General features: G+C 52.5%; 1 protein-coding gene across 1 annotated transcript in view; it reads right to left on the minus strand.

Annotated features, from left to right (window-relative positions):
• Positions 1 to 13,998, minus strand: part of Styxl2 (serine/threonine/tyrosine interacting like 2) — a 36,776-nt gene extending 22,778 nt beyond the window's left edge. Inside the window, 2 exon segments of the mRNA XM_015491891.2 lie at positions 12,659 to 12,783; positions 13,533 to 13,998. Of these exon segments, the coding sequence (XP_015347377.1) occupies positions 12,659 to 12,768 (110 nt within the window). The 5' untranslated portion in view covers positions 12,769 to 12,783; positions 13,533 to 13,998.
• Between the last annotated feature and the right edge of the window lie 1,577 nt (positions 13,999 to 15,575).

Below are 15,575 nucleotides of genomic sequence, written 5' to 3' on the forward strand. Positions count from 1 at the left end.
ATGAAACCACTCATCTCAGGCTTTTCTTTGTGGGGAGACTTTTCCTGACTGAGTCAGTATTATTCCTCATTATTTGTTCTGTTCAGGTTTTCTGTCTTCATGGTTCAATTGTGGTGGTTGTATTTGTACAGAAATGTACCCATTTCCTCTAGATTTCCCAATTTGTTAATGTACAGGTGCTCACAACAATCCCCGGTGACCCTCAGATTCCTGTGCTACCCGATGTCACGCCTCCTTTCTCATCCCTGGTTTTCTTTACTTGGTCTTCTCTCTTTTAGGAGAGTCTAACTAAAGGTTGGGTGATTTTATGTTTTTGACAAACAACTCTTCATTTTGTTAACCTTTTGTATTTTCCATCTCTGTTTTATTTATTTATACTCTTCACTTTGTTATTCCTTTCCTTCTATTAATTTTAAGTTTGATTTGTTCTTGCTTTTCTAGTTCCACGAGCTGCATCATTAGGTTTCTTATTTGAGATTTTTTTTAATAATAGGTTCTTATTGCTGTAAACTCCCCTCTTAGTACAGCTTTCGTTGGGTCCCACGGGTTTTAGTATATTGTGTTTTCATTTTCATTTGTTTCAATAATTCTTTCTCTGAGCTTCTTTGATGACCTATTATTTACTCAATGGCACGTTGTCTAGTTTCCATGAATTTGAACAGTTTCTAAAGTTCTCTTGTTGATTTCTGGTTCAGTCCTCTGGTCAGCGAAGGTAACTGAAGGCTTGGTTGGATCGGTGGCCTGGGCTGCTGAGCCGTCGGGTCTGCCCTAGAAGCGCTCCATGTGCTGACGGGAAGTGCGTCCACTGCTGTTGGATGAAATGCCCCGGGAAGGTCTCTTAGTCCATTTGCTCCTGTGTTTTGTGTTGGATTTTAGTACTGATGAAAGGGAGTGTTGAAGTTCTGTACTGGAGCCCACCTCTCCCTCTGGACCTAATGACATTTGCTTTATGAAACTGGGTGCCTCAGCATTACGTGCTTGCACATTGACAATTCTTATTCCTCTCCTTGAATTGATCTCTTACTTTTCTCTTTTTCCAGTGTTGGACTTGGAGTCTGGGGTGATCGTAGTGGGTCTTGCTCTTGGGTTCCATTTTGGAGGCGTGCCTCTCCCATTCCTTCCCTCCCATCTCTGGTCTTGACTGGTGAAGTGGCTTTCTCTATGCAGCCTGTGGTCCGGTCTTTTTTAGAATTCATCCAAGCAGTCTGTCTGTTAATTGAAGAATTCCGCCATCTGCATGGCAGGCGGCTGATGATGGGTAAAAATTTACTCCTGTTGTTTGTTGATTTTCCTCCAGAGGTTTTGAATTTCCTTCCTTTCTCTCTCTCTCTTTGGGGTTTTCTGTGTTGATAAGGTTTGGTTCTTTTTCTCCTGTTCATCTGCTTTCCTGGTGGGTTTTGCACTTTGGTAGCTTCGTGTAGTAGGGGTCTTCCTAGATGTCAGACTCCCTTCAGCATCTTTCACACGCCAGTCTGGTGGCGACAAATTCCCTCCGTTTGGGTTTATCTTAGAAAGCCCTAATTCCTCTTCCTTACTAAAGTCTGGCTGCTCTGGAGGTTGGCAGATGTTTTTTTTCAGAACTTCAAATATTTCATCCCGTTTCCTCTAGGCCTGTGCGTTTTCTGCTGAGAAACCTGCTGTTAGTCTAATGGTGGCTCTCTAATGTGACCTGAAGCTTTTCTTTGCTGTTTTCAGAGTTCCCTGCATGTCCAGATCTTCCCACAATTTGGGAATTTTCCAGCTTTTATCTCACTGACTAAGTTTCCCTGCCTTTCCCCTTCTCTTTCAGAACACCCGTAATTCTAATATTTGTTTGAAAGTTTCCTGTAAGTCTCAAAGTGCCCCCCACTTTTATTTATTTACTTATGGGACTCTTTGAGTTTAGGAATTCCTTGGTCTCCTCTGTAGCCAAGGGCCTCGCCGTGGTCCTGCCTGGCTCCCTGGGTCTTCAGTTCGAGGTGGCTGTTAGCTTCTTTTCTGTGACCTCTCTCTGCCGGATTTCTCATGTATGTTGGAGATTGTTTCCCAGTGTTGTCGAGCTGTCTGTCTGTCTGTCTGTCTGTGTCCTAGTGTCTCCCAGAGCTTCCTTAGAACAACTCTGCTGAATTTGTACTCAAGTGTCACAGGGATTCCCCCCCCCCCGCCCCAGTGTCTGCTGCTGGAGTTAGTGTCCTGTGCAGCTGCCATGTCACCTGCTTCTCTGCACTTCCTGTGACCTGTGTGGATGTCTGCACATGGGGTGGGTCTGTTATCTCTGCCAACTGTACAGGTGGGTTTCACAGTAAAAGGCGGTCCTGGAGCAGTGTGTGGGGTCAGTAGGCAGGCTTCTTCAGTCTCTGTGTAGCTTCTTCAGCTGTCATTGATGGCATGGCATCCTTGATTGACATGGTGCATGTGGCAGCAGGGTTGGAGAGCCTATCCATTGCTGCAGGCCACACAGGGGTGGCGCATACAGCAGTGGGGTGGGTGTCCTCTTCACGTCCACCCCAATGCGCTCAGGCAGATACAGGGCAACAGTGGTGTGATGGTCAGCCTTTGGGGGCCGTGTGGGCGTGAGGCCCTGGAGTGAGCCTGGGCAGGATGCGCGCCAGTCTCTGCAGGCCGTGCAGGGTGGGGCTGCTCCCCCGAGCCCTGGCAGGTGGGGTGCAGCCTGCATGCAGTGGGTGCCTACGTGGTGCAGAGTCACCTGTCAGTCTCTGGAGGCTGTGTGGAGTGAGCCACTCCAGCGTGGGGGCGGGGGTGAGGTACAACTTGCATGGAGGTGGGGCAGGGTGCCTGGGTGGCCGGCGCGTACCTGTAAGTCTCTGGTGGCTGCATGCCGGTGGCAATGTGCCTGTGTGATGGGGTGCAGCACACGCAGCACATGCCTGGCAGGCCCTACACGCTGTGTGTAAGTCAGGCCGCGGCCATGGCCCGGGACGGCACAGCAGAGGGTGGGCAGGACCAGGTGGGCACGACCCAGCAGCCTGCAGCACGGCCCTGTGAGGGAGGTGCAGGGTGAGTGGGTGCCCTTCTGGAGCAGTGATGGGGCTAACTCCATAACACCCTTGTGGGGCTTGGGGCCAGGAGGGTGCAGGATTACCCAGCAGGGGAACCCGAGGTAGCCCTGGTGCCAGGTGGACGGCTGCAGGCCTCCCTGTGTACTTTTTCCCCATTATGAAAGGACTTTCTTTGGTTCAAACTGATCCTGATTGGGACAAGGGGTGGTCTCTGCAGCACTTTGTCCCCTCTTCCCTAAGCCATCTGGAGTCACCACGTTCCGCAGCACCCCATTCTGTCCACCTGCGTGCAGAGTTCTCCCCTGAACATTCCAGCCAGAGGGTAGCTGTTCGCTCTCGGATTGTCACTCTTTGGGGGGAGGTGGCTTGCCCAGACCTCACACAGCCATCTCGGTCTCCCTGAGCTCGGGTTCCCTGCCTGGCTCTTGGCACTGTCCCTGAAGTCCACTCCCAGCCTATGCAGGGCAAGGGCTGGCCTCCCTGCCACAGTCAGCCCTGTGAGGAGCCTCTCAGGCAGAGCCCCGCGTTTCCGACCACCTGATGCCCGTGAAAGAGACAAGCCGCCCAGTGAAGTCCTGTCCAAATTCCCGATCCACAAAACGGAGAAAAATAAGTGGATGATTTTCAGTCACTAAGTTTTGGGATCGTTCATTAAGTCCCAGTAAATCAAGGGAGCGGTGTTACTCCTGGGGCTATGCTGTGAGCTCTGGGCAGGTGCAGGGCGTTGTCCCGCCTGAGAGTGACAGAGTCAGGGAGCCTGATCAAGGCCGGCCGGCCAGTCTGCTGGGGCTGGGAAGTAGCCACAAGACCACGCCAACATGGCCAGCAGAGCCTGCTCTGGATTGCCCTGTGTACCAAGCCTGCTCCAAAGAGCCACGCCCCACAGGGCCGTCAGCACCTCAAGTTTAGTACTATTGTGAGTCATATTTCCATATTAAGGGATTTTTAAATTTCATGTATTAACATTGCTTACATTACTATTAATAAAATATGAGTCCTTGCATGTGCTAAGGGTCAGTATCATGTAAATTGAGGTTTGGGGCAAAACCACCCTGAGAATCTTGGGGCTGCACTAGGACTGAGGCTTTGAAGAGCCACTCCTCTCTCCCCCTCTCTCCCCCTGGGCAGCCTCCTTTGTTCTTCTGTGGGCCTCCAGGGCCCTGCATTCCAAAAAGGATTTCTCAGATGTGTGAGCAGTGTTCCAAGCACTGACACAGACTGAAGGTGTGCAGAACAGCCCCACAGGAGTTCTGCGGGTGGTGCTGCCCCATCCTGGCTTGGGATCATCTACTCCTTCTCCCTAAACACACCCACCTCAAATTGTGAGGATTTGGCTTTAGGTGAAAATCCTCAGGATTGAGATTATTTTGCAAAATATACCTAAACTCTGAGGCTATGGGTTTGATGGGGGAGAATTTGAAGTTAAAATTTGAAAACAGAAATGACTGAGAAACATTTCCCTTCTCGTGGGTGTAAAGACGAAACTTCTCAAATCTGAGAAAGCACACGTGAACTCTACCCAGTACGATTTTAGAAGGTGGCAGATTTGTCGTTGAGAAATGGGGACGGAGAAGAGTAATGAGCGAGTGTGGAATGTGGATCATGAATATTTTCACAAGTCACTGCCACGAGGGAAGACGTAAGCCTGGTCGTCATAAATTGTTCAGCCCGACACCATTTACTAAGTCTAATAAAGAGGGCTGTGTCCGTCGGACCCCAGAGGACCCTGTTTTCTGCAGAGAAGCAGGATGGCAGAAAAAGAACGAGGAAGGAGCAGCCCGAGAAGCTGTGCCCGGTGGGGGGTACTGGCAAGCCTGGTAAAATGGCAGCCCTCGGGGTCCTGACCTACAGCCACACCTGTGCCCCAGCCACACACCTGAGATGGACTCTCGGGTCATGGGAAGGCCGCAGGGGCCGCTGTTCAAGCAGATGGGAGGGGAAGGAGGACCTAGGGTGGAGACAGGCCTCCTCGCAGGATGGGGGGGGGCAGCAGCTAAACGCCCACAGGTGAGTCTCCCGGGGAGCAGGACGGACGTCCCAACCCAGGCAGGACCCGGGCAGCCCTCTTCATGCCTGTGCTTCTCAGAACGGCAGGCTGGGCCCAGTCCTGCATCAACAGACAGTGCCACTGTCTGGGAAAGGAAGAACGAAGGCAGGGAGGAGGGAGGGAGAAAAGAGAGAGGGAGGACAGTACCACTCCCGGGAGGGATGAGTAGAGCTCGGACACACACTCCAAGAAGCCTGTCCTCCTGCAGAGTACAGCCAGCAGAGTTGGGAAGCCCCTGCTTTCAACCACTTGCCAGGCTGCGCAGAAACAGAATGGAGTGGACTGGGGTCCTGCCCAGATGCCCAACCGCCAATCGCTTCCAGTCCAGCAGGCCCTGGGACCTGAGTGGAGACGGAGGCCCGAGAGGGGACATCTTTTCTGATTTGGCTTTTGTGAGCTCAGGTTTCTGAGTGCCTTCTAATCTCCAAGTGTGCAGGACTTCAGAGGAAATGACCACACACAGGCCGAGCTCAGGCACTAAGGAAGGGACGGAGTCAGTAACTAGAGAAAAATGATTTTTAGCAGGCAGTTTCCAGCTCGCTCAGCGAACAGGACGAGGTGGAGAAATCTTCATGGAAAAAAATGTAAGAGAAACGGGAGGCCCAAGGAAGCAGTGTGGACACCCTGAAATCACGCTTCCTTCCCCCACTCCTCCATGGCAGCTGGACACTGGGAAGGACAGCCGCACAGTCAGGAGCTTCCTGGAGGTCGAGGGGCACATGCTGTCCAGGAGGAGCCCGGCCAGATCACCAGGGAGGGCTACAGCCTGGGGATCCAAAGCCAGGGCTGGGTGTCGATTTAAAAGGCACAAAGGGACACAGAAAAAGAATTCTTCAGATCAGAAACAAGAGAAGGAGAGTGAAATCCCTGTTCCCTGTTTTAGGAAGGAGGAGGAGCCTGGTCATCACCAAGGAGGCGGCTGCAGTCAGAGCTGGTTGGCACAGAAGCCTGCCATGCTCAGGCTGCCTCTGTCTGGGTACCTGGGCAGGCCTGCTGCAGGTGACGGGCAAGGGACAGCCCTGCCAAGTCGTCCCACAGGGCAGAGGGGTTTGCATTTGAGTGTTAACTCACACTCACCTGGGGAAATTGCCTGGCCAGGAGGTGGAAAACTAGCTGCAGGATTGGACTCCCAGAGCCTCGCTCAGGCAAACATGAAGCCTGACAGTCCAGCCACTGACTACGCACTTGCCCAGGTTTTCATTCACCCTAGGACGAGATTTACAGAGGAGGCTTGAGACGTTAAGACCCCTGGTCAGGACGGCAAGCAGGCCTCATCCCTGACTGATCTACTTAGTCGTCAGCTATTTGGAGCACCTGGTGAAGTCTCAAGGCCCGCTCCCCTTCCACGGGAAGGCGTACGTCAGCTCTCCTGTGACTGGGGCTAGGGCTGCGGTGGGTGAATGGTGGGCCTCCACACTGGTGCATCTCCGGGGCCTATGAACGCAAAGTTTTTAAAAGGATCACTGCTGATGTGATGAAGCTAAAATCCTGAGATGAGATCACCCTAGATTTGGGTGGGCTCCAAAGTCAAGTGTCCTTATAAGAGAAGGGGAGAAGACAGAGCAGGTGGGGACAGAGACTGGAATGCGGCCCACAGACAACGTAAGCTGGGAGGAGAGGGAGGCCTCTCCCCTGGGGCCTTCAGAGGGCATGTGGCTCTGCTGCTACTTTGACTGAACTGCTGCCCTCCCAGACAGTGACACAGTGAACTTATGATGCTTTTAAGCAAGGTAGTTTGTGGCTATGTGCTAATCAGCCCTAGGCAACTAGAATGAGAGCCATCAGTCTGCAGGCGAAGCGCTTGCTGACTTGGTGTGACCTGAGTTTACAAGGATCCGAGCCTCTAGCTAAAGCGATAAAGCAAGAGGACGGGATTTCAGGGACCTGCCAACCACAGGGAGCACTCTTTGGGGTGGGACCAGTAGAATAAGTGGCCCTGCATTGCTGAGAAGACAGTATTTGCTTTGGCAGAATGAGATAAAGGCGACGTATTAACTAGCGCTCGTGGGACTCTGGTTGAATAAAACTCCCTCGACATTGGGAGTCCTGAGAGTGATTGGTAATCAGAGAGCCTTCGTGGGAGGGAAAAGGGACAGGACCACCATCTGTCTGTCGACTACCTAACGTGCCTTTGGACAGGCGCATGGTTTGATCTCTACCACAGGGCAGAGCGAGTATTCCGAGGCTATGATTCAATCAGCTACGCGAGCTCTGGTGGCCAGGAGCAGATCTGACCTCAGCCTTGGTCTCAGTTCCACCAGGAAGTTCCCCCCACACCATGCTGCTTCCTCCAGGAGGGCTTCACTGATTGTTCTATGACTGTTTCTCAAAGTGAATTATACTTGAGGCAAATTGATATACAAACCCACACCGATTTTAAATGTACCGCCGTTGAGTTTTAACACACATATTTACCTGTGACACATCACCAAATCCAGGTTGTGACCCATCTGTCAACCCACGGTGTTATCTCGAGCCTCTGTTCCCCTTTCCCTGCCTGCCTGGTGTCCCCCAGGTGACTGTGACCTGCTGTCTGTCGCTGGAGAGATCAGCTTGCATTTTCTAGCATTTTACGTGAACAGAGCCCTGTAGCATGGCCTTCTCTGCTGTGCTCACGGGCACGGCCACTTTAGGGTCACCCCTGGGGCTGAAGCAGCACTGCACCCTTTGACAGCTGTCTTTCCATGTGGACAGCCGTTCCCTGGCTGATGGACACCTGGGTTGTCCCCAGTTTCTGGGCAATTGTAGATACGGCTGCTATGAACCTCCATGCACAAGTCCTTCTGTGAACAGAGGCCTTCACGTCTCTAACTTTGTGAGACGCTGACAGTTTGTAAAACAGTGGCACCATCTTATCTTCCCACCAGCAAGAAGAGATTACTTCAGCTACTTCATATTCTCGGTCTTCTTAATTTTTAATCATATTTTAGTACTCTAATTAATATATAATGGCAATTTGTTGTGGCTTTAATTTGGATTTCTCCAATGATTAAGGATTTTGAGCATATTTTTCATATAGTTGTTTACTATCCACGTGTCTTCTTCACTGAAGAATGTGTTCAAAAGTTTGTCTATTTTTAAATTGTGTTGTTTTCTTATTAGGTTTTGATATCTGATTTTTAAAAAAAATCTGGAATAAAAATTCGTTATCAGATATTTACAAATATTTTCTCCAGTCTGAGGGTTGTCTTTTCATTTCAAACACTGGAAATCCACCCACAAGGAGTCCGTTTGGGTTGGCCTCTGTGTAATGGAGGGGGCCTCATCTACTCAAGCTCAGAAGCCTGTGCATTACCCACGCCGGTAATCCCAGCAACTCAGGAGGCTGAGGCAGGAAGATCGCAGGTTCAAGGCCAGCCTCAGCAACAGAGTGAGCCACTGTCTCAAAATGAAAACCCAAACAAACGGCCTGGGGATGTAGCTCAGTGGTAGGAAACAATGAATTAAAAAAGCCCCTGCAGCTGTGACATTTATCCTAGGATCCCATGATGACACTGTGGGGAGAGATGCTCAGGAAGTGTCCTCAGATCTTCCCTGAAGTGACTGCTGGAAGGCTTAGTGCCCAGTGCCACTGGGACATCTCCATTAACCAGCGCTTCTGTCCCAGGGCAGGGGAACTGTGTGAAGCCAGGCGATTGGCAGACTGCTCTCCTGCCCCTCCCCCCGTGACTCCTGCCCCGCCCCTGCAGTGCACTCACCATGTCCTTCCCCACCAATTGCTCTCAGGGGTAGACTCACCAGGGACAGGTGGCTCATCGCATGCATATTCACAGGGGAATTACTCAAGAATCTGTGCCACTGTATTTATCTTTCCACTTCCATGGGCAGCCACATCCTTGGCAAGGGCACGTGGCATGACTCCTGGTCAGTGCATGCCGGAGCAGCCTGCTGGGCCAGGGCTCAGCTGTCCTCAACTTCAGTAGCAACTGTGAAACCTGGTGTCCGAGCCCCTGTCACCGGCAGCGACTGGGAGTCCTATAGCCTCGAAGTGCTAGAGTGACTGTTGTCACTCTTCAGTCTTAGGTATGCTGGTGGCATAAAGTGGTTCCGATTTGTGATTTACCGTTAATCTTTTTTTCCTGTTTTTATTGATTTCCACCTTGATTTTCCCATGGTCAGAGAAGTTTGTGGATCTATGTATTGCCCAGTATATGATCCATTTTGGTAAATACTCCACACACCTGTGATCAGAACCTGTCCCCTGCAGTTGCTGGGCACACACTCTATCCGTGCCGGCCAGGCTAGTTTCTTTATTGTTTGTTCAGACTTTCTGTATTTTTCTCGGGATGGGCGCTCACAGTGTTGCCCAGGCTGGGCTGGAGCTTGTGACCCTCCTGCCTCAGCCTCCCGAGGCCCTCACAGGTATTCACCGCTCTTCTATATTCTTAGTGATTTTTAAAAATATATACTTGACTAAAGCTGCAGACTTTGATTTTTTCCTGAGTCTGCTGGTTTTTGCTGCGTGAATCCTGAGGATGTCATTAGATCACAGATATCTAAAACGATGCTCTTCCATCCCTGTGAAAGGTCCCTCTCTGTGTCCAGGGACGCTTGCCCTAACATCTGCTCTCGGTGCCGCCTCGCTGGATGGCCTTCTGCTGGTGATTACAGTCGGGGCAACTTGGGCTTTCCACTGGCCACAAAGTGCCCATCCCACTGCTCTCTCTTCTGTGACCCTGGCACCTCCTCCGACAGGTAGACAGGGGGAGTCTGTGGTCCTCCCCTGGGACCATGTGGACCCTGTGGCGGTGGAGCACAGCAGAAGTGCCACTGTGCGACTGCTGAGTCTAGACCACGCACAGCCGATGCCCTGTGGCCCGTTCTTTCGGACGCAGCCCTTGGATCAGCAGTGTGCTCTGAGGCAGCCCAGAGTGACCGCCGTGGAAAGGCCATCCTCGGGATTCGGGCCAACAGCCCTGGTGAGTCATAACACAGACTGCCCATCGTCCAGAGAGGCCTCTGTGGTCCCAGCCCCCAGCTCTTGGGTGACCCTCAGCCTAGAGTCACCCTTGAGATCCTCCCATTTGAGGTCTCACAACCTACAGCAGACACTAGCTGGCCAGTGTGCCTTGTCCAGGGGCCTCATGGTGACTGCGGAGGGCGGCTGTTCTGTATCACTGAACTGTGAAGTCACAACAGGGACTGAAACCCTGCAGCATAAGTTTCCCACTCTCCATGATCTTTGTGTCCCTTTATTTTTGAGGCGTAACTCTTATAAACGGCAGGTAGGTTTTTATAGAAAAAATGGAGCCGGACAATCTTCCGCTGTTGATTGGAGTACTTAGTCTATCCAAGTGTAAGGTCATGCCTTATGTGTCTGGGTTTAAATCTACTTCCCATCTTCTCCTCATTCTTGGTCCTGCTCTTTCTGCGTTCTTCTCCTCTTTCTCTTTCCTTCTTCGGGTTCATTGTGTTCCACTGTGTGTCTTCCCTGACTAGGGATATGACAGATTGCACCTGCTGCAAACCTTTCAGCAGTCACACTGGAAATTGCAATGTGCACTCTGGATGTTCACCCACATCTACCGCTTCAGGTGCCTTTCAAGATAACTGTCAGTAACCGACAAGGAAGAAAGGGCTGAGACCTGTATCCAGACACACCTCTGGGCGTGCTCCTGACACACGGAGTTCTCTGGCCTACAGAGTCAGACACCTATTCAGTTTGGGAAACGATCATGTTTTCAAAGAAACCGTGCGCTTCAAAAAGGCCTCAGGTGGCACAAGCCTTAAAGCAGCTCCGAGCCCTAGACTTCCACAAGCAGGACACGGTCTGCAAAGGCCGCTCTGCCTGCAGGAAGACCTGCCCTCCCACCCACTTCAGCTGGGTCCCTGGAGGATAATGGACCAGGAAATGGAGCTGTGGTCAAAGAGAATGACAGGCCGAAGTCCCCCAGAGAGCCACATTGGGCTGAACCTAGGAAATGCCCACCAATCACGGATAGGATGGGAGATTTCTTAGCAGTTGTAGGTTGGACCATGGGTGCTATGCTCAGGCCTTTGAAGGGGTCAAGCAGCAGCCCTACCTGGGAATTGGGCTGTCCCTCTTGGGGGCCAGGGAGTGTCCTGTGGGTGGAGGAGCAACACAGAAGGCTGCCCAGAGGGGAGGGGTGCTACGGCAGAGCAAAGACACTGTGAATCAGCAAACTCCTTCCCTCCTGTTCCTGGGCCACGGACCTTATTTCCCATCCCCCCTTACAAAAAAAAACCATGTGGCCTCATGGGGTTTGGAGTTTGGTGGATGGAATATGCTGAGAAGGGACGTGGCCTTTTGCAGACCTGGCCCATAAAAGCCACCCGGGATAGTCTCTGTGGTCTCCCATCTTGTGATGTGGGTGGGCACAGTGACCTTAGATTCCTTGCTTCAAAACAGCGGCCCACAAGGCAGAAGGAGCTCCGTGCCTGGCTCTCTTGGGCCCCTGATTTGGAACTTATTAGAGTGAGAAAGAGACACCCTTGACTAGGAAGGCTGGCATGAGCCAGGGACACAGAGCGTCTCACCCCAGCCACACAGCTGCTCCACCCTCTGGGGCCCGAGAGGGAGGGGATGCTCCGAGTCCCTCCATGCTGATGGGAACATGGTGCTGAATTAAAGGAGCCGTCTGCCAGCTCCATTTGGCAAAGAGCCTTGGCCAGGGAGTGGGGAGCACCTGCCCTGCTCCCGCTCTCTCCAGCAGGGAGGCCTCTGGAACCCCAGGACGCAGGGACCAGCAAGACCCAGGAGGGCTGAGAAGCCTGAGGCAGGCGAATCAGAGACACTCGGACGCCGCCACCTGGAGGTGCTCTAGTTGGGCCTTTCCTTCCCCTTTCAGAGACAAGAAGATGCGGGCTCCAGAATCTAGTGGACTGTCACTCTGACTTGGTGTCAGAGCTGCGATCGGGGCTTGGCTCTGCCGTCATTCATGGCAGAAGGGGATGGACAGGCGCACACACTACTATCTGAGCAGGCGACGAAGCTCGGGGCTTCTTTAGTCTCATGGTTTTTCTTAAACATTCATGCAAATTTGTCATTCTACACCATCACATCTCCTCCATGCTTTCAGTGGAAAAGAAAGCTTTAAATCACTTGTCGCAGAGCCAGGCGGCCTTCCCAGGAAGACGCGTGTTTATCACGCTTGGCTCCCTGCCACTCGGCCCCCGGCACGCTTATCTCCAGTTTGAAAGGTTCCTCACAGAGGCAGAGCTATTTTCGTGTGGGCCTCTGCCTCTCCTGATCCCTTCTCCCACCGTCCTCAGCCCCCAGCCCCACCGTCCTCAACCCCCCCCCGCCCCACCACCCTTCCCCCCAGCCCCACCCACTGAATCCAGCCTGCAGGGCAGACCTGCCAGATCCCTACCCACCTGCATGGTCTGGGCCTGCAGAGCCCCTTCGGGAAGCCTCTGCTGGCCCTTCAAAGGCCACTTGTCCCTTCCCCTGCCCACTCTCCCTGTGCCCTAGAGGGTGCTATTTGGACCCACATGCCACACTGCCGTCAGCTGGCTCGTACGTTTGCCTCCTTCTCAAAGGAGGACACACAGAGCCCTCGATGTTGGCGACTGCAGTAGCTCAGGGGCTGGCCGTGTGCTCCCGGCCCCATTCCTCCCGCTGTGCCCTGGCCCCTCCCTGACCACTTACTGGCTGGGGGAGGGACTGCGGAGGTAGTGGGCCTGCACCGCCCGCACGGTGGCTCTGTCCTCCTCATCTGGGACCACCTGCTCTTCCTCTGGGTCCCCACCAGACGCCATGTCAGCCACCAGCTCCTGCCAGGCAGGGGAAAAGGTGGTTAGAACCAGGTTCCAAGGCTTGGGGAGGGGGGGGAGTGCCAGAAATGTCACCTTGGTGGAACTGGGAATGGGAAGGTCACTGCCTGCTGATACCCAGGGCGTAAAGCCGGTGTGGACAACTCCATCAGGTCTCCAGAGAGTGCCCGGGCCGTGTTCACAGCCACCTGCAGACCTGGTGCTGAAGAAGGGCCGACTGGGCCCCTTCCACAGGACCAGCTGGGGCAGTGAGGGGAACCGACTCCACCGTAACTGTAGCCACACAGGCCCAAGGACAGTCAAATCCCCAGACGAGATGTTCTGTTGAATGGTAGGGTGCTCCGCGTGTACCATGGCGCCAGCCCCTCCACACACACACACACACGCTCACACACACACACTCATACACATTCACACATACACACACACCACACTCACACACACACACCACACTCACACTTACACACACACCACACTCACACACACACTCACACACACACACACTCACACACACACACTCACACACACACACACACAGGCTGGCGCACACACCTGTTGCCTGCTTGGGGAGAGGCAGGACCAGCCTCCACCAGGGAGCCTTCTAAGGCTGCAGGAGTCTGAGCCTTGGCTGAGGGGCCATTCCACAGAAGGTGGTCCCAACATGGCGGCTGGCCCCCGACGTGTGGGCAGAGCTGCTGCCCCCTTGTTGAGCCAGGTTCATCAGGGCAAAACCAGGGAGGAGCACTTACCACCAGCCGGCCTGGGTGTCCACACCAAGGGCCGAGGACCCAGATGGAATGGCCAAAAACAGCGTCCAGTAAGAGAGACCAAGCTCTCTCCTCTCTTGGGCGACTTCTCTGAGGAGCAAGACAGCTGTTAGGAGGAAACCTTAGCCACCCTCTAAATTTAGCCTCTGGCCCCGGACTGGCAGGTCTCTGTGAGGAAGGAATGCAGGCTGGGGCCAGTCCCCAGAAGAGGCCTGCTTAACCCTTTACCTCCTGGCTGAGCCCCCAGACAGTGGCCTTCAGCTGTGGAGTGGGAGGACCCTCACTGTGGACAGAGAGACCTCGGGAGGCAGCCTCCTCTGGGCCCTCTCCAGGCCCTCCTGCCTGGGCCTGTCCATCAGAGTCCTTCCCCAGACGGTCGGAATCATCAGACCTAGAAGAAGAGCCTTAGTTCAGCCCCGCGGCATCTGAGAGAGCGGCAGGAAGGGAGGGTGAGCAGCCCACTGCGGCTGAAGGGGCCCTTGCCTGTGGCGGGGACGGCCGCCTTCCACAGAGGTGGCAGTTGTGCTCCTCCACACCCTGCCCTCACTCCAGCCCCCGGAGAAGGCCAGTTGTCAACTTTGGGTGATTAAAAATTGCGTGGGCTTCATAAACGTCGAATGAGCTCATAACCCACCTTCTCCCACCCCCATCACTAGGATCAGAGCCCAGAGCCAGGGTTCTCCCCCTTCCCCACACATTCTCTAGTTACCCCATCATCCGTCCATCTATTTTTCTGTCCGTTTAGACACTCGCTAGTTTCCTGCTGTGAATCAGCCATGGCACTTGGCCACAGTCAGCGAGGCACACGGCTTGAAGCGGCCGTTCTTCCTCTCTGGATGGAACAGCACCATTAGAAACTGGCCAAATGAGTGAGTGAGCTCCTGGTTTATTAGGAGGAGTGACCACAGACCCCCAATAACTCAAGCACAAGGCAGAGTGCAGTTAGGGCCCCAGAAGAGACCCAGAGTTAGGCGAGTTCGAAGGCCGGGGAAGGCAGCAAAGGGGTCCTAGGAGAAGGGGCAACCCACGAGCTGGCTTTTTAAGGCAGGTGAAGTCACCACAGCTGACGGGTAGGGGAGGAAGTACACAGGGATGTGTGGACCGAGTTCTGCCCCAGGAAGTCTGAGTTCTGGGTGGGATGTCTTACTTGCTCAAAGCAAAAGTAATATAGTCTGGAAGATGATTTTTAGAAGAACAAATGCTAGAACAACTTAACAGCCAACAAAAGAGCTGGGTTCACTTGTTAGGTTCTGCAGTCAGTGAGAGGACCTAAGCAGAGAAGTGACGATCTAAGGACCGTGTGTTAGGACAATGGTGTTATGAAATATTTGGTCTGAAAAATTATTACTTACAATAAGAAAATCCAGTCAGGTGACCAAGTAAATTTTATTTTATTATTTTTTTAAAATGATTTTTTGAATTTTTAAAATTTTTTAGTTGTTGATGTGCCGCAGCCGGCTGCAGCAAAATAACCGGGGGGTGACGAATAACTTGTGTACGTTGATACAGCAGGAGTAGGAGCCGTTTATTGCAGGACAGGAGCAGTATTTATACATTCCACACAGCTTATCTAATTAGCATAAACTAGATACATCAGTCAACCAATCAGGAATCTCCACACTTAATGGCTCGGTTTTGTTACTTCTCAAACCACTCCCTCTGACATTTTGCCAGGCACCATCCAGACTTGTTTACGAACTTTAACATTCCCCTGGCAAAATGCCAGGTGTTATTTTGACTTGTTTACAGACTCTAACATTTCCCCCTTTTGTTTAATTTAAATAACGACCATAGTGGTTTTTACAGAAACACCATAAATAACCTGCTACAAACAGAAAGGGAGGATACAAAATGCCACAATACCAAGCCAATTGATGGCTCCATGCAAGAAGCCCTTGGAAAAATTATACCAGCAATGACACTGTTAGCAAAGATACCGAGTTACAATTTGTTATAGATTACAGTTTGTTGTCTCAGTCCAGGTAAGTTCTGCAGGCAGCTAGCTTGATCCGAAGTCTCGTCTAT

This window comes from Marmota marmota, unplaced genomic scaffold, assembly GCF_001458135.2.
Source record: "Marmota marmota marmota unplaced genomic scaffold, marMar, whole genome shotgun sequence".
Classification (NCBI taxonomy): Eukaryota; Metazoa; Chordata; class Mammalia; order Rodentia; family Sciuridae; genus Marmota; species Marmota marmota.